At 37.9% G+C, this 23188-nt stretch overlaps 1 protein-coding gene and 1 long non-coding RNA gene across 2 annotated transcripts; one reads left to right on the forward strand and one right to left on the reverse strand.

Annotated features, from left to right (window-relative positions):
* Positions 1-2089: 2089 nt before the first annotated feature.
* LOC126374430 (magnetosome-associated protein MamJ-like) lies at positions 2090-3701 on the reverse strand. The gene is made up of 3 exons (XM_050021079.1): positions 3481-3701; positions 2879-3085; positions 2090-2607 (listed from the first exon to the last, which is right to left on the reverse strand). Exons 1-3 carry the CDS (start codon positions 3658-3660, stop codon positions 2185-2187), a joined length of 810 nt encoding a protein of 269 aa, XP_049877036.1. The 5' UTR covers positions 3661-3701; the 3' UTR covers positions 2090-2184.
* Positions 3702-4624: 923 nt separating this feature from the next.
* LOC126374541 (uncharacterized) lies at positions 4625-5581 on the forward strand. Its single transcript, XR_007567461.1, has 2 exons — positions 4625-4939; positions 5352-5581. It is a non-coding gene; the product is annotated as an uncharacterized LOC126374541 (long non-coding RNA).
* Positions 5582-23188: the final 17607 nt, after the last annotated feature.

The following is a 23188-nucleotide window of genomic DNA, read 5'->3' on the forward strand; positions in this document are numbered from 1 at the left end:
CAACAATTGCTAACGTAACCCGTCCGATTTACGAGCATAAGAACACTTCCTCAATCTTGATTCGTATGAGTTATAAGTTAAGTAACTGTAGAAATAGGCACATTTGCAACTGCGTCGCAAAGTATCTACAATGCACCGTGTAGCCTCACTCTTATAATTTTACACAGTAAATGATAATATTTCCGTGCAATTTTTAGGAATGAGAATGTCTCACGGTTTTTATGTTAGCTGATTCATATATGATAGTAAAAAGAAAACAAGATTAGATTAAGATGACTGACTGCAGTTCTAAGTTGGGTGATTGAAAATAAACAAATTATATCCGTCTTAGATACCCTTAGCCAAGTTGCAAACGACAGTGATAAAAAATATGGGATTGACATAATGTGACATGTTAATCCCATATTTTCTTTTATCACTGCGATTGTCATAATCGTTTGCAAATGAGGGACTTTCCCCAAACACACGATAGATTGCGTTGTTCACTTTTAACGTGATAATTACCTATTTTCTCATTGCTGGGGTACATAATTATTTTAAAATGTAATGTAATGGCAGAAAATGTAATGTAATTGTTGGTTGACATTTTTTGGATTATTTTGATCAGAATAATAATGGGTGGTAACAGCCTCCGTGGTCTAGTGGTTAGAGCGTTAGGCTCACGATCTGGAGGTCCGGGTTCGATTCCCGATGGGGACATTGTTGAAATCACTTTGTGAGACTGTCCTTTGTTTGGTAAGGACTTTTCAGGCTTGAATCACCTGATTGTCCGAAAAAATAAGATGATTCCGTGCTTCGGAGGGCACGTTAAGCCGTTGGTCCCGGCTATTAGCCGTAAAAACACCTCCACCAACCCGCATTGGAGCAGCGTGGTGGAGAATGCTCCGTACCACCTCCGGTTGATTGAGGGGAGGCCTGTGCCCAGCAGTGGAACGTATATAGGCCGTTTATGTTATGTTTATGTAATAATGGGTGGAAGTTGTAATTATTCATCATTTATACCCAAAAACAAAGACAAAAGATACCTATTATTATGTCTGTTATCCATGAAATTAGAAGTTTAAACGAAGAAAAAGCTTAACTTCGCTATCTATTGTGTTTTTGGGAAACGCCGATTGCAAAGTCCCTCATTGGCCAAGGTCCCGGGAGCGATCAGTGCAGTGTGAGTGAGAGAGAGGTATACTATGTGAAAGTATACATATATATATGTTGTACAAGATACGAAGCTGCATTGATAAATCAGTCAAAATAATGTAACTGACAACAATACAATCTTCATAAGATAGATAGATTATTTTCATAGCACAACAAAGTTACAATTGACATTGAACAAGGTTGGCTAAAAGTGTATAGATACAGTGGCAGCCCTAGCGCGGTGCGAGCGGTGCGACCGCACCGGGCACTGAAATAGGGGGAGGGGGGGATCAACCAAGACTGGTCCACCCTGGCCGCAAACTAAGTTCATCGGGTTAGATTGCGGCCACGTAAAACTGATACCGGGTGGCTATAAACAAAATTTTTAAAAGATTTAAACAGGTAAATTTCGGTGACCGTAAACTAATTGAACAAAAAATGTATTTTAAGGGGCTGAGCTACGGGTGCCACTTTGAGATCTCGCACCATCTAAATATTTTACTAGGGCCGCGACTGTGTAGATAACAATACCTAAATAAGAATGATGTGTTGGGATGAACCGAATTACTTACATAAATAAATAATCAAAGTAAGTATACCAAAAGGACCACAGTCATTTATATAAACAGTTCCTTCTTCATTCGTGAGGTAAGGTCGAGGACCGACCTCATTAACCCTGATATCAGAGTTACCATTGAGCCGCCAAAGGCCCCTGAAATGACTCATGTAACGACTGGGTAATTACATTCAGTAAGCAAGTAATAATTCAGCAGCTGCCACCAGCGGCTTACTGTGCCGTTGGTATAAATATAAGTAATTGCATAACATAACATACGCAGCCTGGCCACAGGCCTCCCCTCGATCAACCAGAGGGGGTATAAAGCATACTACATCACACTGCTCTACGCCGGGTTAGAGGTATAAATATAATTAATTAATAAATAAAACAGGTTGATCTTTAAAAAAAACTCAAACTGTATTTTTAGCTGTGTTCCAAATCGCCGGGCTATTGTAGGGTTTTTCTTTAATTTTAAATTATAATTAATATTCTTAGACGATGATGCCTTCGACGGCTCCGACAACGGCGGGGCCGACGGGAACGGGGCTGATCAGATCAACCGGGTTGACTTCAGGGGCACCGATGGCAATGACATCAATGGGGTTAGGCTCAGGAGCACCCACGGCAATGACGTCAATAGGGTTAGGCTCAGGGGCTCCGATGGCAATCACATCAATAGGGTTAATCTCAGGCAAAGTGGGTTCAATAACCTGAATGGGTTCAGGGATGACGGGATCAACAACCTGCACGGGTTCGGGAAGCACGGGGGTCTCGATCACCTGCACGGGCTCAGGGATAACGGGAGTCTCTACGACCTGAATGGGTTCAGGGGTGTTGATAGCATCATCGACAACAATGACGGGGTCAACGACCTGTTCCTCGACGGGGGTGACGACGGCTCCAGCGCCGGGGCCCTGCGTGAAGAAATTTCATGTTGAAATAACGTACGATAATGCTGGTTAGTGAACTAAGACAATAAATCAATGCAAAATGGTCAAAAGAATGGTATTTTTACGTTTGAAACAGTCTAAACATAAAATATTGTTATTTAGTTTAAGGGTATTAGCCGGACTTAATTTCAACATAAGTAGATACTTAATCAGGGCCATGAAGACTTCGGAAGGAGAAAGAAAGATTCCAACAGGTATGATCACTTCCGAGATAAATACAAGTAACTCTACGAACCTGTTGCTGAGCATTAACGTTGACGATGATCTGGACGAGGGGGCTCGACGCCTCAGCGGCGGCGGCGGGGGTGGGCTCAGGGACCACGGGGACCAAGACAGGTCCGGGGACGACTGGGACCTCAGGGAGCACGGCCACGGGGGGGATCACAGCGGCTTCCGAGGGAGACGGCACGATACCGACAGGGGTCAGCACGGGCATGGCTTCCTGAGGACGAAAATAGGAGAGTTATATAACAGTGTAACGGATCAAGAAATAAATTAGGATTAAGTAACTGCTATTTTTTCAAAGGTAATCTTATAAAGTCACAAACTCGCAAAGAAATGGTGCATGATGCATTCTGATTCTATGAACACTTGACACAGCGCAATTACATCGAAATTAGATACTGTTTCTGACACCTATTTATGTCTTTACATACATTGTTTTACAGCTTCAGTTGAACGTTGTTCATATGCGAAGCGCTGTGAGAACTTCGTTAGCGCGTTTCAGGTATCGATAAACGCCATCTATGATCAATATTCAGAACTACTTGGTCCGCCACAGTTCTCTATCTCTCTAATACGTCGATATCTCCACCAATATGTATTTTAGCAACTTACAATCTGTTGTCCGTTCCACAGAGCATCCATGTACTGGTTAAGGGCTTCAATGAGGTAGGGCTTCAGCGCGGGGTCGGTGGCGGGATTCTCGATGGCTGCGGTCAGCTCATCCAGGGTCCACGAGCGGGGGGCCGCGGAGGCCAAAGCCACGAGGGCGACGAACACTGCTAGTACCTTCATGGCTGAGTTTTAGCTGTGGATAGAGAAAATGTTAAGTCTTCTATCGTGTGAGTTGTGAGGTGGATTTTCAACCTCAGAAACCGTAGTGTCAGGGTTATAATCTAGCCGCCAGAGACCCTTGACGACTAGGCACGTACTCTTGTGAATTTTTAAAACGTCTTTCTAAAGCGTTAAGCCTTTCTTTAGAACTTGTTATTGAGTCACCTAAACCAGAAGGGTCTGTTATAAATGGCAGTGCTACGACGCATGTACCTGACGAGTCGCGAATAGTGGTAGACTTACAAATCTCTTCACAGGCCTGTTCATTTTACCTAAACGTAGCGGAGCGCGGAGTAGAAACTTCTTCTATTTCCCAAAATACATCAGTATAAGTAGGGCTGACATTATATTAAATGTGGCGTTGACTAGCGCAACAAACTTCATTTACTTATTTTATCACTGTGAACACAAACTCGACGTAAATGACGATTATGATTTGCGATATAAGTACAACTAGATAATAAACAGTTTGGATATTTATTTAATATTACAAGTTCTTATAGCTAATTTACACCACTATCCAAAACAGATCCAAGAGACCGTGTCAACGCGATAAATCGTTTTTAATGCAGTGTTACAGTAGCAACCCAAAAAGACCGAAGTCTGTGATAGGGTTAGCTATAAATGTCGTCTTGAAACAATGACATTAAATATATACCTAGTAGGTAGACAGCGCGGCGTAATGTTAATACAAAAAACTTAAGAATAGATATTAAAGGACTAGTATTTAATATGAGATTATGTAGTTAGTAAACACAGATCATATAATACTAACGTACAGATGCCTCACGTCATACAACGAAACTGTGCCGTTCTAACTCGGGCAATTCTTCGGGCTATTTTTAGTTCTAATAAATGACCACTAGATGCCGCTAAAACGCCCCTTTTTTAGCGGCATCTAGTGGTCATTTATTGATGGGATCGAACGAATCGAGCGACATCTAGTGAAATTTCAGCTTACTGAGTGCAAGTTATTGCAAGCACAATATATTTACTTAGAGTTAGAGTAAAATTAAGATAATAGATGGCGCAAACGGATTTTTTTTCTCAACGTTGACATGTTAGTATTATAATCTGTGACAATGATCTGTGACATTGTCAAGGTGACAGTTGTTAGACTTGTTAGTTGACATACGATTATATCTGATGTTTGGTGGGCAAAGAATACAAGGTCTTTGTTTGGTGGGGTTTATTGATTACGTCTTCATTTTGTATTGGCAAAAATATATCTCCAACTCCTGTAAGTATCTAATTAGTTACTAAAACTGGAAGATAATTAAAAACATAGCTAAGGTCCTACCTAGAACGCAATCGTCCCTTATCATCCCGGGCGTGTCGTAAACCCGACTGAGGAGAACCTTTATGAAAGACAAGTCTTTTCTGGCATGATGAAACATTACATTGGACCACCGGTTAAGCACCTGAGGACTTTGTATAAAGTGCTTCCAAATTGGTCTCTGCTTACTCGTGGCTCTGCCCAGCCTAATCGGGATTACAGGCGTGAGTATAAGTATGTATGTAGTAGATACTTTTTTGTGTAGCTGTCACCTATCTATGGTACAAATCATAATATACTGTTTGTTGAAAAAAAGTTAAATAAGTCTAGTTAGGCAGTGAGCGTGTTGTGAATTTAAGCCTGTAATTTATTTCAGATCTCTAAAGACGATGATAACCATTATGAAGAATGACATGCAAAGGCTATTTGAACCACATATCAACAATTTTCTGACCATGACCAAGTGATGAATATGATACAAGTCTACCTCATGAAAGCCACACTACTTTTCAAAGAAAAATATTTTCTTTGGAGTTGTAGGTATTATAGTGAAAACTTAATCCTGACTTCTGTTCTGCATAAATGAGAATCGCACTATGCCAGGTATGTATGCTTAAATTATTATCCCATTAACCCATTTCTTTGAGCCCGAATATCTAAATGTTCAATAAAGTAGATAAATTTCAAACTCATCGGATTACATGCGTAATAGGTCATCCATGTGTCTAAATGTAAAAAATAGAGCCTACTATTACTACTCATTGGTATATGAGAGTATTAACTCACACTTACTCTCCTTCTCAGGGCGGACAGAGCAGAGTTTTGGCACACAAGTTTTGTCATACATTGCAATATACCTACTATTATTATATAGTCACTATTACTCTAATATAAAATAGGTCATAATGGTAGACTTGTTTGCATCTCAAACGATGAACCCGGTTCAAACCCTGGTACCGGACTTGCATTAATTTAATTTAAACAGTTCACATCTAGCACACTTGGCCTGACCATTATAGGTAGCGATACAGCCTATCGTTAGCCTAACGGAAAGCTCGTGAGGTGCGTGTGCTTAGTTCATCTTGTGATGAATGTTACTTTGACTACCTCAATGGGATGCAAGATCTTGCTTATGTTATGTTATTATATTATCTGTGATACATAGATAAACTAATGCCTATAATACCTAATGGGTGGTAGAAATGTTTTGTTCTGAATATCATTGCCGATCAAAATTAATGTGCTCTTTTAATAACTATTATATTTTCATTTGTAGGTAACATAATATAGCGAGTACCCTGGTTGAGTCAAGATAATATAAAATAAGTGGAAAGATAATGTGGCCCAAGTAGTAAAGGAAAGGATGTGCAAACAGCCGAATGTGAATCTGGCAATAATGTGCCTGTTTAAATGAGTTTTAGTTGAGTACCAAATAGTTACCTAGGTTTTCCTGGGAAAAACACTGATCCAGCTTTTCTGATTCAACTGAGTTTGTGTATGGTTTTGAATAAATAACTAAACAATAGAAATGTGTCTTTTTTATTTTACTATCCCCTTTCCATTACATAGATAGATATCATTTAAAGTAACTATAAATAATTAATTGTTCATTACAATTTATATAAAAGTAGTATTAGTATATTATAATTAAGATACCTACTTGATTATTAAAATTAACAAATTTAATGAAGTTGGATTTTTTTTTAATGACTAGAATGAAAATACAATAAATATTCAATTAAACTACTTCTTTAATTCAAAAGGTATTACATTTTGTTATTGTTAGATACAATACTAATTTCTTTTTTAACACTTTGCATTTTGGCGTGTCTTCAGTAATTGACAACCGTCTTCTCTTCGGCGTGTTGCACTGGTATGCTACTGCTGGCGGCTCCACGAGCTCTTCAAGTTCGCAGTCGCGAAGCCGTTTATTTTTGTACACCTTTTTCGGTGTCAGTACTTTAAAAGTACCTGATGAACCTAAAACGAAAAATAGTATGTATTAAATAATGTCGTGAATCTTATCTTCTTATCGTGGGTGGAATATCAGCCTCATCAAGTGTGCGTCAAGCTAGCGGCCTCAAAAAAAAAATGGGCACGAAAAAATAATTTGACCATACCAAAAAATAGTACTCTTATTGAAAAAAATAGTACCTGTTGTAAAAAAAATAGTACCATCACGGTTCTGGATTTATAGCCATGTTTTATTGCACTTGCTAGCTTGACGGTGAGCGAAATTTGGCGAGAGTTAACGACAAGGTCTTTCGCTTTGATTTAAACGCCAAAAAATAGTACCGAAATAGTACTCACCCCCTGCAAAATACCGAAAGTAGTACTTCAACGGTTCCAAAGTTATAAAGGCAGTTCTTTGATCCCGCTAGCTTGACGTTTTGAAAATACCTATTATCTGGGGAACGCTTGCATACTTCAGTATGTAACTAATGTCAATAAACTCGTATGAAATAGTACTCCCTACCATCATAATTTTGATCCGATTCTCTTTGTAGAAATTTTAAAAAATCATCATAACCTATGCCATACATTTGTTGTTGATACAGTCACGTAGACAATTACATAACCTCACAATTTATTCGTAAGTATTGCCATTTTGGAGGTCTACCCTACCATTTCTTTGCACTTCAGAGTGCTGCTATTACAAAAAATTCCTATTGCATACACCCATATGCACTAATTTTAATAGAAAATGGCTGCATGGGTCTAGTTCTTATCGAAAACAATCTGTGATTTTAATACATCATAATACATTTTTAATCTGCTGTTTTATTTTATAATTTATACCTTCATGTTGAATTTGTTACGGATCGAAGTGTTTGTTAATAAACAATTTGCAGCATTTGTAGAATAACTCAAAGAGTTTCAACAATGATATTACTTTCATCTGACAACCCTGGCACTTCACCAATTTTTACCCAAAATGGGGAAAAATAGTAAAATCTGACAACATTCTTGACCATGTGTAATAATTTTGTTCGCGACTGTACTTGTCTTGATAAATGTATGACATAGGTTATAATGACTTTTTGATATATTTCTACAAAGAGAATCAGGTCCAAATTATGATGGTAGGGAGTACTATTTCATACGAGTTTATTGACATTAGTTACAAACTGAAGTATGCAAGCATTCCCCAGATAATAGGTATTTTCAAAACGTCAAGCTAGCGGGATCAAAGAACTGCCTTTATAACTTTGGAACCGTTGAAGTACTACTTTCGGTATTTTGCAGGGGGTGAGTACTATTTCGGTACTATTTTTTGGCGTTTAAATCAAAGCAAAAGACCTTGTCGTTAACTCTCGCCAAATTTCGCTCACCGTCAAGCTAGCAAGTGCAATAAAACATGGCTATAAATCCAGAACCGTGATGGTACTAATTTTTTTACAACAGGTACTATTTTTTTCAATAAGAGTACTATTTTTTGGTATGGTCAAATTATTTTTTCGTGCCCATTTTTTTTTTGAGGCCGCTAGCTTGACGCACACCCTCATCAACCCTAGTGTCAGGGTTATGATTGAGTCGCCAAAGGCCCCAAAAGATGAATGTAAAGCAAAGTTGTTGGAGATAACAATACCTAACATAAAGGAAGAAAAGGGCAATTATAACATTCATTAAAGTAGGTAGGTAACTAACGTATTAACGTAGCCCTTTTATAAGTATTAAAATGTGTATGATAAGTGATTCCTAAAAGATAGACATAGGTAGGTACTTATAAAAAACCACAATACATTGTTTTGTTATATCTCAAAACCATTAGGCAGCTTTTTCGATGAAAGCTCCCACTAGTCTTGATTTTTTTCGGACATAGATTGAACATCAGCGCTCAAAAAGTGGGACGCAAAGTTACTGTTAATATAGCGACGTGACAGTATTTCTCCGCGGTGCGCGATTAGGCGCCGAACTGGCAACATGCGAAGTGCGTGGTAAAAAGTTGCAAATATAGAAGCTCAAAGAAAAAAATATGTAACACTTCTTGTAAGTCATGACATTGGTGCTAATTCCTGTAAACACAACTAACTTTATTTTAAGTTATATCTGTCATTATTATTTTTTTCTTTTGAGATAGCCGCCAACAAACAGACGAGCGAATGGCGTGGGAGCTTTGTTTTATAATATTATTATAATGACAGATAGAATAAAAAAATAATAATGACAGATCTCTCAATGCGTCTTATCGGGGCTTCGGGGGATGCTAGGGCTGGTAGTTATTTCTGTCAGAGAATTAGCCTGGCGATTCAGAGGGGTAATGCTGCCAGCCTGTTGGGCACCTTGCCTCGATGTGACGCATTGGAGGAGGTGTTTTATTTATAGGGTGTGTTTGTTTTGTTTTTGTTTGAATAAATTGATTTTAATTATAATGACAGATATAACTTAAAATAAAATAAATAAAAATAATGATTAGATTACTGACGTGTTAAAGGCAACCAGACGAGATATAGAATGTAAACAAAGTTTCAGAGGTTCAAAACATTTATATTTGAATAAATTATCATAAAGTTCGAATTTTAATCGCTGTCGTCTGTACTAGACAAAGATGATTCGTCGGAAGAGTCCGAGTCAGCTGTGTTTATGATAAAACTATCTATCGTATTATCAATCATGTTGTCAATACTGTGTTTAAATCAACAACTACTCATAATACCAGCAAAAATCAAAAATAAAAGTAACAGAAACGGAATAATAAGAACAAAAATCTAAGTAGGTAAATACGGGGACGAAAAAATATGTATCACTTCGAACGCAATCCAAACAGAAATGAACATGTTCATAAAATGGCGGTCCAAATGTTGACAGCTGCAGTACCGACTGCTTTCCTGTACCTACCACGAAACACAACGACAGCTGTCGTTGACCAACTGACGCCATAACTGCGCGTACGAGTGATAAGGACAGAGATGATAATCCCTGGTTATCGCAATGTAACTCAGTAATGGTCCGTTTGTTTACCTTTTTGTATCTCGTCTGGTTGGCCTTACTTTACGTACCTATATGATTTTAGGTAGCTACGCTGCGGTATAGGTTTTGCGTGAAAGAGCCACAAACATAGTAGGTACCTACCTACTTAAGTAAGTGGAATGATAAGGCTTTATTACCTACATTAACTCGATTCATCTGCCACACACGATGCGTCAGGTCATCGTGTGTACCAATGTAACCTACCTACCTATAAAATGTATGACGAAATCGTGGGTCGCCCACCAATGAACTGTTTATTATAACACTGCCCGATCCTGATGCCCGAGCCCGCGATCTCGACGCATCGCGTTTGGGTAGTTTAATAACCGCTATAATATATACCTATAAGCCCTGTAAGCGCGGTGCACTGTTTTGTACAAGATTGCAAACAACTACGTCTCAATTCCGTGTGTCTAGCAACTATAGACTTTATGTCATTATAAAGATAAGATCCATTCTAGCTTGTTGCGTTGCGCGAGGTCACGTGTTATTACGATTGTAGGTAAGTAGGTAGGCAGGTACCTACCTACTGGCTGAGTCGCGCAAATGCAAATGATAGGTACGTACGATGCGATGCGATGCGTAGTAGGTACCTAGGTATGTAGGTAAATCTGCCTGTATGTTTGTTACCCCTTCAGGCTTAAACAACTGGTTACGTTATGGTAGGTTACATTACCTACCCATCTACGACAATCGCCGTCTGCGTAAAGTTGAAAGCGAAAAGCTACTTTTCTACCTATAGCTACCTAACTTACCTAGGTAGATACTTACCTATTAAGGTATTATAAACTGCTTATATACGTCCCACTGCTGGGCACAGGCCTCCCCTCAATCAACCGGAGGGGGTATGGAGCATATTCCACCACGTTGCTCCACTGCGGGTTGGTGGAGGTGTTTTTACGGCTAATAGCCGGGACCAACGGCTTAACGTGCCTTCCGAAGCACGGAATCATCTTACTTTTTCGAACGATCACACCTGATTGCTTGAATCACCATTCAAGCCTGAAAAGTCCTTACCAAACAAAGGACAGTCTCACAAAGTGATTTCGACAATGTCCCCATCGGGAATCGAACCCGGACCTCCAGATCTTGAGCCTATCGCTCTAACCACTAGACCACGGAGGCTGTCAATTTGTCATTAAGGTATTAAGTAGGTAGGTATTATAGATAGTAGGTAGGTATCTTGGTATAGGTACAATAAAGTAATATTTTACGTCTTTAATTATTTTAAACCCTACAATTTATGTTAATACGGCTTTATTATAGTTTAGTTACTGAAAATGGTTCGGAATCGAGACGTCTATAGGCACCTATCGAACCTATCTATCATCACAGCCCGGACACTTCATACAAACAACCTATCCCCTACTTTAAACATTTAACTAGGTAGGTAGGTACCTACATTAACTTGTCTACATCTAAGTAGTAGGTAAGTTGTAATTAGCTAGGTACCTAACATTTCAAAAAAACTCAAGGTCGGTAGGTATCATTCATGTAGGTAATAACTCACTATCACTATACTAAAACCCAATATTATGTAGATATTCAAGCAATAGGTAGGTACCTAACCTACAATAAAAATTTGATTGTATTTGTATTAATTCAGTGGTAGGTAAGTACCTACCTACCCAATTGTAGGTAATAACTTGACAAATTAATTGTGCTTACCTGGTGAGGAAGTGCTTGAGCGATTTTGAACGTCTTGAGTCTGATATGGTTCTGGAACTGCACTTCTCTGGAGTCTTTTTCTATGACCAGTCTCATTTCGTACATACTTGATATTGAAATGGTCAATGCATAAATACCTTGACCGCAAATTTTCTGCAGGCAAGTGGGCAATGTTCATATTACCTACAAGAAAAGAATATAATTTTCAATAAAACATAAATAGCCTATAGATGTTCCACTGCTGGATCGTCTCTACCCTCAAATAACAGGAGGTAATCGTTTTGGTGGTAGCCCGGACCAACTATATAATTTCTGAAGCAAAGCTTACTCTTACTTTTTCGGACAATTAAGTGACTTAGTCCGCAATGTCATACATAACTAAACAAAGATTAATGGTTGGATCATGGTAGTGGTTCCCTGGAAGAAATTGCTTAAACAGGCCACCCATGTGTACTGTAGTAGGTATGGTGCATAAATTTTTGTATGTTCTAACTGTTTGTGATCATTAAAAATATTTGATTTGTGATGAATAATCTCACAAAGTAATTTTGATAATATCAGAAACAGTACCCGGACCTCCAGATCATAAGCCTAATGTTCTAATCAATAATACACAGAGGCAGAATCTACTAAAACAGCAACTTTTGACATGTCTTATTAAGTTCTTGTAGGTACCTACCTATACATAATGTATGTATAGATTGTTACCTGCTGAAAGGTGGTCAGGTGTGAGCGAGACCAAGATACTAGGTATACCTCATTTGGGTTCCTGGCTTCTGTACACAGTCCCGATGTGTGAAATTGGTACAAAACTGTAGGTTTGGTAGATAGTAGTTTATCTTAGGTATCTATTAAGACTGTATAAGAAGAAATAAATTAATGTTTTATTTTTATTTATTTTCATCTTAAATTAAAAGTAAATGTGTAAGTAGATATCTGGGGGGCCAAAATGGCTACATCAAAGCAATTCATCTAAGAAAGCAATATTGCTATTTGACATTTGTTTGCATCGCACACTTACTTTTATATGCACAAATGTGAAACTGCAATATTGCTTTCTTAGATGAATTGCTTCGATGTGGCTATTTTAACCGCCCTGGTCTATAAAATGTTCAATAAAACAGTCCAAAATTCAGCAATAATTATGTACTTGATTGACTTTTTTTAACTTTTGTCCCTTTTATTCCACAGTTCACTTGGAAATATAAATCCATTGCATACAGTATTGGTATATAGTAGGTACTTTACAAGTTTTTGACTATTCCAGTGCTTTAGTAGTTATAGCAATTGGTTCAGAATCTGGAGGCCCTGAGTTCCCAGTAAGAATATGTTAAAAATCACTAATTATGATTTTCAAGTTTGATTAGTATATGCCATGCTAAATTACCCAATTGTACAAAAGTTAATTTAATAATTCCAAATTGACATTGAGCACAATACCTAATTATATTATGTTCTTCAGACAGAAAAAACTGTTCTACTACTCTAAACTGTTGATCTCAGCTTGAGTTTAAGTATTACATTAATTATGGTAAACTAAATGATAAATGGTGACAAATGATAAACCGATTAGGTACCAAAATAATAGTCTAGCAAGTAGGGGGAGTGGCAATAACTTTCCCACCATGTTAATTAGGTATTTCTTTTTATTTTATTCCAGTTTTGATTGTCATTGATTCTATCAAATTGTTTGTTTGATAACTTTTTGCAGTTTAATATTAAAAATAAATAAAAGTAAACATTTAACTACTTACCGCAATTCTCAAGCCATACTTTTAGGCGGTTGACGTCATCCCACGGAAAACGGAACATTGACTTCTGTTCCGAAGAATTTGTACAATTATAATAAGAACAATTGTGTGCAGACATTTTTTATAACCACTGTTCCTGTGCCGCTACGTGAAAGCAGGTTTCATGAAGCCAAATCAAAGTCCGATTTCAGTCCAGGGTTAGTTTGTAAACCACAATACACAAAACGTAGAAGGCGCGTTCGACTCGTAATTCAAACGAAAACAAACATTTTCAAACATAGGTAGGTTACTAACCTACCTACGTTATTTGAAAGTTGCGTTTTTTTTTTTTTGTTCTCAAATTTAGTTTTAAATGATATTTATACAGGTTATATTTTTTTTAAAAATTTGATATTGTATCTCCCATAATTTATGAGAATTACAACTAAACATTTAATTAATTCAATAAAATGTATTTTGCAAATAAACACAATCTTTTAAAAACGTAATATTTTATTATCTGTGGCAAAGCTAGATCGATGTTGCAATAATTAACGATAGATGGCGCAACTTTAAGCGAGCTTCTTACACATAATTATAGATGGCGTTAATAAAAACGAGAACGTTCAACCCCTCAACAAGCTCCATACTCGACGTAGTTCCGACGTAAATCCGCTAGAGTAACCACTAAATTTAAAAATATAAAAATCTCCATTAAATGCCAATATCTTTGATTAACTTTTGGTTGGAGTATAACTTTTAAATTATAAAACATAATTTTAGTGCCTATTTATCGATTATTGGCTTTTAAAGAAACTTTAATTACAAATCGGTACTATTAGCGTCATCTATTGAAATTTTTTTGAACAATGTTTCCTAATGTTCGCGATGAGAACCCATGTTAGTAAATAATTCTAAAGTAAGTAACAGCATTGTAAACAAATTACCATTATTACCTTGCTATTTTGTTACCTTTTCTTATTTCAAGTGTAGGTAAGAAATCCGTGATATCCCTGTTCGGAGAACGCGTGAGTATCACGGGTTCGAATCCGGGTCGGGCTCTAACTCACTGAATCGACTTCATGATTTTGAATACATGTTTGGATCGTAGATAATTAATAACACGAAGTATCCAGGATTGTTCCCGGTTAATGACAATAGGCTCGCCCCTACTCTGGCGAGGAGTCACTGTAATACTATACACCTCTGCCTACCCCTTTGAGGATACAGGCGTGATGATATGTTATGTTACTATTCACCAAAATTACAAAATAAAAGTACGTTACTCACCTAATCGAATATCGATTTGAATTAACAGTAAACGGTCAAAAATATATATACCCAAAAATTTTGATAAACTTTTTATTTTATCTATGAAATTATTGCACATGGATTAATTATATAACTTTGTAATGACTGATATGAGACGCAGTTGAAATGTGCTTCCCCATTTTCTAAACTATAATAAAAGAATAAAGATATTTTCGAAACAATAAACTAAATTTAACGCCGCTGATAATATTCCTCATTCCGCACGAAGAGTGGAGATGGAGGGCCGGACACTCGGCGTGCCGGCAGAGTTGTACAACAGGAGTACGTATAGGTACTTAAGTATAGGTACTTAGTAGTAGTAAGACGGGAGTCGAACAGTAAACTTTATTAAGTTTATTAATTGTCTCTAAAGAAAATAGCGGGCAATATACGTAGATGTCATTCTTATCAAGGTCGCGGATGTAGGTAATGCGTCGAGCAGTAAATGGAATTGTGGAATGGAAGAGAATTTCGAAATTTAAAATAATTGGCGGTAAAAAGGAGGTGCCAGTATGTGCAGCATTTGCACTCTGTTTACATACCTATCCCGTCAAAGATAAATATTAAACGCTAGTCTGTTTCGTTTTTTAAAAATTTCATTCATTTTAATTATGAAGTTGGCAGAACTAGGCAATTGGTGCTGTACGGTCAAGAGTACTAATATGTATACACTTTGAAACCATGTCACATTAACTTTTTTGACAAATCAAACAGAAAGTCTCATTAAATGTCAAATATGATAGTGCGACAGGGTTCTAAAGTGGGTACATGATATTGTTCATGACTGCTGTACACACCATTTAATTTTATTTTAAGTTATAGGGGAGAGCGGGGCTGAAAGTGCCGATTTTGACAAATCCTTTTAAGATTCGGATAAAACAAGTACTATGTCTGAAAGTAGTGGTTCATCCTAAGCCAAATTTAATCTATTTTACGAATTTAACTTCAGATTTCGCACATTTTTAATAGTTTTTATGAAAATGCGATTTTTTTATACAGAGGCGGCAAGGCACTACCAACCCCAATCTGGGGCAAGTTGTGCCGTAGCTGAGGTCGGTTGTGCCGTTGATAATGCTGGGAGTTTGAAAATTAATTAGGAAATTAAAACACATCAGTTTTATAATAATATATTTATTCGTTATATTTTTTAATATAAATCAACAGTTTTTAAAGTTTAATTGTATATACTAAGTATTATAATAAAAAAAGAACAAGGAACCTTCTTATGTAATTATTCAAACATAAAAACGTATTTTTAATCAATATTTTGTACTTATTTTTATGCAAATGAGACCAATTATTAAAAATATCAGTCTATCAGGACTAGTAAACTACCTGCTATAAACAGTAAAGATTTCTCTTTTATTACTTGGTTAGGGGTTGGTTGTGCCGCGGCACAAGCAGCCCCACATGAACGGCACATTTTACCCCGTTTATGATAGTGTGATATTTTGTCTCACATATAAAAATCACTGTACACAAAGCATTAAAATTACACTGCATAACAAACTAGGATAAATAACAAACATTTTACAAAAACTCACATATTAAAAGCACGAAAAATGCTAGCTTGAGACCAAAAAGTATTGAAACGAAAATATTTACTTACGTGGCGCTGGAGGACCCTCACATGCAGTTCGACTCGGTCCGCGTCGCTGACGCAACTAAAATGGCAGCCGCGTGTGCGCGACTGTTAGGCCTTATGCGACACAATACGATCGTATTATATTATATTATTATTAGCCTATATGATCCCACTGCTGAGCAAAGGCCTCCCCCATATGACTGGATGGAGCTCGCACAGAACCGGGATACTTGGAAGAATACGATCGTATATCTATCTCTTTCTGTTTTTGAGATATTCGCGTCGGCACAATTTACCCCCGGCACTTTCAGCCCCGCTCTCCCCTACTTGTCATTTTCTTATCTGCTGAAAAAGAAAGGGACGAGTAATCGACAGGTCAATAAGTTTAGGCAGAATTTTAAAAAGCCCTTCCAAATTTTTATATTCGCCAATAACCCGACAGTATTAAGTTGACAACACACGTCAAACGGGTTGCATATGAGCGAGATGCCTATTTTATTCGCCCGGGTTATTCATTCGTTTTATTAAAATTAACAGTTGTCAATCATCGGCCCTTTCCTTTTCGGTGGATAAGGCCTTCTTGAGATTCCTCTACAAGGAAATGTACGGATACCCTTTCGTTTATCCAACGAAATTCCTTTTAGGAACTTTAGGGTTTAATTCTCTAGAGGTGAGGCGTAATTGCACTCTACTAACAAATGCCTGCCGCACGGTGCGTGGTGGTTCGGGCTGCCCGGAGATGGTGACGCAGCTGGTGAGACTGTAGGTCCCCAATGTGACAGCAGGCTGATCACCGGACTGTCCGAAAGTAAGGTAAACGCTCCTATTAACGCCACCCAAAAATCGACATCGTTTACCGCCACCATTTTTAAATTGCGGATATTTTGAATTGTGTCCGAGATAGAAAATTGATTCAAATGTCAAAAGATACATGTATTAATTGACCATGAAACGAACATACCCCTGAGCGTGGGCAACAACAGTCTAATTTGTGATTGGTCTGTAAGTGTGCAGTGTCCGCTCAAGCAACGCGCTCCATACAAGCCACTACTGAAATGCATAAGCATACAACATTTTTTTCTTAAGGTTTTGTGTCCGATGAAACATATTTTTCTTCATTTTAGTAATTATAACTACTTGTTAATACGTTTAAGAACTGAGAAAGCATGCTATATTTGATATTTGTGTTAGTTTTAAATGATTAATTTGAGTTTTAAAATGTGGCGGTGATAGAAGCATACATTTGCAGTTTGGTTACTATTACCGCCACCTATGGCGGCGATCGATATTTGTATGATATTTGTATTTTTTAGTTATTTAAGGTAACATGCCCAATCATTCATAATGTTATCATCTTATTTTATAGTATGGTTCATGAACTATATTAAAATCTAATAACGCCACACATTTGGTGGAATTCAAGTATCCTGTGCTGCATATAAGTTAATGTATTTTTTTAAGAAATGTATGAACAAGTAGTTGAAGTAATTATGAATTTCTAATTTAAATACTTTATATATTTATTAAAATATGCTTTGAAACTGGTTATTACATACGTAGCTCTCATTTTGAATATTTATTTGTTTTCTTAAGGCTAATTTTTATGTGGCGGAAATTGAAACACAGAAATTACATACATGTTTCTATTACCACCACCATAGATTCCCTCTTATGATTTATAGACACGGTGATGCATTATTCTTCGGACTGACAGAGACGGACGGACAGACCGAAACGGACGGACAGATAGAGACAGACGGACGGACAGACCGAAACGGACGGACAGGTAGAGACAGACGGACGGACAAGGACAGACGGACGGACAGAGACAGAAGAACAGACAGAGACAGAAGGACAGGCAGAGACAGACGGACGGACAGAGACAGACGGATAGACAGAGACAGAAGGACAGACAGAGACAGACGGACGGACAGAGACAGACGGGCGGACAGAGACAGACGGATGGACAGACGGACGGACAGAGACAGACGGATAGACAGAGACAGACGGACCGGCAGAGATACAGACGGATAGACAGAGACAGACGGATGGACAGAGACAGACGTCAATTATGTATATAAATCTATGAAACCTAATTTTTAAGAAGAGAGTCAAAGAGCACTTTTTATCCATAGAGTATTCGTAGTCTAAGTATATTGTTATATATATAATAGGTATGTATGTAGGTATAGTATATTTTATATGTGTATATATTTATAGAGGCTTAGGCATATGTTTGTGTATATATATATTTTTAAACGGTTTTATATGTAGATATAATTATTATAATGTATTTAATATATTGCACCTCTTTTTATTCTTCCGCAGTTACTCTAATACTACCTCTGGGTTGGCTGGAAGAGATCTCTCTTAGAGATAAGTCCACCCTTGTAAACGTCCATTTCTTGTTTGTGATGTAACTAGTTGTTAAGTGCAATAAAGTATATTCTGAAACCAAAAGATTTTTCTGTAGTTTATGTCATAATTCATTTAATAAAAAAATAACAATAATAATAAAGTTTATTGAAAACTCCTCATACAGAATCATTTCGTCGACTCCTGAAATCCTGAGGGAGATTGGGAGTTTCTATAGACAGCTATATTCCACGAAAACATCAGGCGAAAACATGGCTCGAGACCCTCGAGCCAAGCTTACCCGACACTACACTGAAGATATCCCGGACGTCAGCCTGTACAAGATTAGGATGGCCCTCAAACAGCTCAAAAACAACAAAGCGGCAGGAGATGACAGAATCACAGCAGAACTTCTGAGAGCGGGCGGAACGCCAATACTCAAAGCCCTCCAGAGGCTCTTCAATTCCGTCATATTTCAGGGCAAAACGCAGAGGGCATAGAGCGGAAGCGAGGTGGTCCTGTTCTTCAAGAAAGGTGATAAAGCCCTACTGAAGAACTACAGACCTATCTCGCTTCTGAGCCATGTCTACAAGTTGTTTTTGAGGGTCATTACGAATCGTCTCGCTTGCAGGTTTGACGACTTCCAGCCTCCCGAACAAGCCGGTTTCCGAAAAGGCTTTAGCACCATAGACCACATCCATACGCTGCGGCAGGTTATACAGAAGACCGAAGAATATAATCTGCCACTTTGCTTGGCGTTTGTGGACTATGAGAAAGCCTTTGATTCGATCGAGACCTGGGCGGTGTTGCAGTCTCTTCAGAGGTGCCAAGTGGACCATAGGTACATCGAAAAGCTAAGGGACCTCTACCAAAATGCCACTATGTCAGTTCGAGTACAGAACCAGAGCTCTAATCCGATCCAACTGCAGCGAGGAGTGAGACAGGGAGATGTCATCTCTCCGAAACGGTTCACTGCTGCATTGGAGGATATTTTTAAGTTTCTGGACTGGAAAGGATTTGGCATCAACATCAACGGTGAGTACCTGACGTACCTTCGATTTGCCGATGATATAGTCCTAATGGCTGAGACCCTGGAAGAACTGAACACCATGCTCGAGCATCTCAGTAACGCATCCCAACGAGTGGGTCTTAGCATGAACATGGCAAAGACAAAAATTATGTCCAACGACCATGTCGCACCCACTCCAGTTCAGGTTGGGAACGTTACACTCGAAGTTGTAGACCAGTACATTTACCTAGGACAAATAATCCAGTTAGGTAAGTCCAACTTCAAGAAAAAGATCTCTCGTCGGATCCAACTCGGATGGGCAGCGTTCGGGAAGCTGCGGAATATCTTCTCGTCCAAAATACCAGTGTCTCAAGACGAAAGTCTTTGACCAGCGCGTGTTGCCAGTGATGACCTACGGCAGTGAGACGTGGCCGCTTACTATGGGTCTCGTGAGGAGGCTCGGTGTCGCTCAGCGGGCAATGGAGAGAGCTATGCTCGGTATTTCCCTGCTTGATCGAATCAGAAATGAGGAGATCCGCAGGAGAACTAAAGTCACCGACATAGCTCGGAGAATTGCAAAACTGAAGTGGCAGTGGGCAGGACACATAGCGAGGAGAACCGATGGCCGCTGGGGCGGAAAGGTTCTGGAGTGGCGACCACGTGTCGGACGACGCTCAGTGGGTAGGCCCGCTACAAGGTGGACCGACGATCTGGTGAAGGTGGCGGGAAGCCGCTGGATGCGGGCAGCGCAGGACCGATCGTTGTGGAGATCCTTGGGGGAGGCCTATGCCCAGCAGTGGGCGTCATACGGCTGTTGATGATGATGATTATTGAAAACAGTTCGTTTACAGTTTTTGTTGGAACGCTGTCTTTCAAACTAGGTGAACCTGTATTTTGAGAGACAGTGCCTTCCCAATTTATGTATCTATTAACTACATTAACAGTGGTAAAAACAACTTTTTTTTTAAATAAAGTATTTTATTGTACCTGAATAGTTGGTTAGATATCTCGTTGGCGGTATTCGATGCAGCAAAGGCGGTAATAGAAAGAAACCGCAATTTATGTGGCGGTAATAGAGGAAAGTGAGTTTTCGGACATAAAATTATTTTTTATCCAAAATATTCACTCAAAATTAAAAATTCTTGATGTGTTTAGCAGAAGACAGTCATAACAATACAAATAAAATAAATAAGCTGCACTAGCAAATACAGAAGTACTTAATTTCTGAGAGGTAATCAGAGCATAGCTTAACCTGGCGGTAATAGGAGCGTTTACCTTAGATTCAAAAGCCATGGGAAGAGTAGGTACGTGCAGTGCACTCGATACGTATAACATAACATAAATAGCCTATATACGTCCCACTGCTGGGTACAGGGCATAAAAAAGAATAATAAAATAAAAAAAGGCAACCCAAGACCTCGAGAGAAGTTCTATGATTTTTATTTGGTCCCAGCCCTATCCAGTGGTGATTTTCTTTTAACAAAACCTCGATTTCTTTCAATTATTAATCTCATTCTGAGTAAAAATTGAACCTCAGTTTACTATCTGGATTGAAACTAGTGTGTGTAATACACAATACACACTGTGTATTACGAGGTTTTGTTAACAAAAAATACAAATTCGATTTTTAATAAGTAGTTTTTACCCGACTGTGTCACTGTAAGGAAACGATGAGTGTGACATATATCTAGGTACTTAGATCAATGTGATATATATTGTTTACCAATAAATTAAGGTAACTTACCTACCCATCTTTTTATAATTTGTCCTTAAAATCATTCGTCGATTATAAGGTATCTACGTCATAGTCTACCTAAAATCATTAATCGATAAACTAATAAGCAGCCTTTCGTATCATAATTTAATATTTATGGCAATTCAGATATAGTTTTAGATTCAGTAGTATTTATCCATACTTAAAGTAGCTTATCATTCCGAGCATGACGCTTCGTAAAAGTCGATGAAGGGAATTTTCTTTAAGTTATTAAAGCAAATTAAAAATAATCTTCCTTTTTTTTGTTTTAAAGTCAAGAGTACTCTTAACTGACAAGCTTGCATGAAGCCTTTGATGAGAGTGGTAGAATCGAAAATGGTGTGTCAGGATCGTAGGTGTGCGTTACCCCAACAAGAAAGTTTCTCCTAGAGTTATATGAGTAGAACGTATAGTTGGTGCCTTATCTGCTGTAAATGTGCCCCCACATAAAAAATGTGTGCCCCCTGTCGTTTCGAAAAAAAATCGAAAAAACGATTCTTGCTGGGGTAACGTTTTTCTAGCAGGAAAATTCTAAACGAATGATCGGAGAGAGAAAAACTGTGCATGGCCAGATAGCTTATATGTGTGCCAAAATGTGCCCCCAAAAATAAAATCTGTGCCCCTTCAGATTTTCGAGATATTGCATTTCCTGCTGGAGTAACGTTTTGATGAATAGTATATCTCTAAAACCATTGCATGTGCCCCTGTAGAATAAACATACGCGAGTAGCTCTTAATGTGTGCCCCTTTGTGCCCCAATTAGATTTTAGAAAATATTTATAGTTTTCAAGTTATCGCGGTTTTATGAAAACCCGAAACAACGTCGCAGCGCCTAAATGAGACAAGGCATAACTTCGCTGAAAACTGTATTCGGTCTTTCTTGACGCTAATAATAACCATACAAAGTTTCAAAAATGTTCATGCATGCGTTTTTGAATAATCTTGCTAAAAGTAAAAACGATGGTGTCATAACTTTGACGGCAAAATACAAGGAACTGGCACAATCCCAGATGTGTAGGTGTAAACCAAAATCTTGTGCCTTTAGTCAAAAATATATGGTGAAAATATTGAGCTTCAAATGTTACGCATTAAGTAAATATAAACAAAAAACCAAAATATGTAAACAACGGCTGGTTATCCGACCAAATCTGAATGACTACTAAAAAGCGACGGATTCATACTTAACGAGGACCTTCTTTATTGGACGTATTATACCTAAGCTGTTGTCCTTACAGTCGCGTTCAAAAGTTTTGAGGGCTAATTAAAAAATATATTAAATGCACCTTGTGACTATATAAATGAAACATAGTTTTAACTCTGCTTTACAATAAATGTGACTTACATTAGTATAAAAATACAGGTATGTCACAAAACAGTTTGGTCACGATTTTGAGCATGTTAGTCACATGTACATTTTATTTGAAAATGGCTCTTATAAATGTACTTAATCATGTGTAAGGTCATAGAAACAGCTATTAAAATATAATCCAATGACAACTTTATTTTATTAGTTATTACTTTTCTACTTCAGTGTACTCAGGCACAACACGTGTGAACCGGTTAGTGAGTAAAGTAAAGAAGGTCATCGATATGTATGAATCCGTCGCTTTTTAGTAGTCATTCAGATTTGGTCGGATAACCAGCCGTTGTTTACATATTTTGGTTTTTTGTTTATATTTACTTAATGCGTAACATTTGAAGCTCAATATTTTCACCATATATTTTTGACTAAAGGCACAAGATTTTGGTTTACACCTACACATCTGGGATTGTGCCAGTTCCTTGTATTTTGCCGTCAAAGTTATGACACCATCGTTTTTACTTTTAGCAAG

The sequence above is a fragment of the Pectinophora gossypiella genome, chromosome 17 (assembly GCF_024362695.1).
Source record: "Pectinophora gossypiella chromosome 17, ilPecGoss1.1, whole genome shotgun sequence".
Lineage (NCBI taxonomy): Eukaryota > Metazoa > Arthropoda > Insecta > Lepidoptera > Gelechiidae > Pectinophora > Pectinophora gossypiella.

Coding starts and splice junctions, on each gene's coding strand:
- LOC126374430 (XM_050021079.1), bottom strand. CDS start 3,660: ATGAAGGTACTAGCAGTGTTCGTCGCCCTCGTGGCTTTGGCCTCCGCG. Junction 3,086..3,480: donor TGTGGAACGGACAACAGATT/GTAAGTTGCTAA, acceptor TTTCGTCCTCAG/GAAGCCATGCCCGTGCTGAC. Junction 2,608..2,878: donor ACGTTAATGCTCAGCAACAG/GTTCGTAGAGTT, acceptor TTCTTCACGCAG/GGCCCCGGCGCTGGAGCCGT.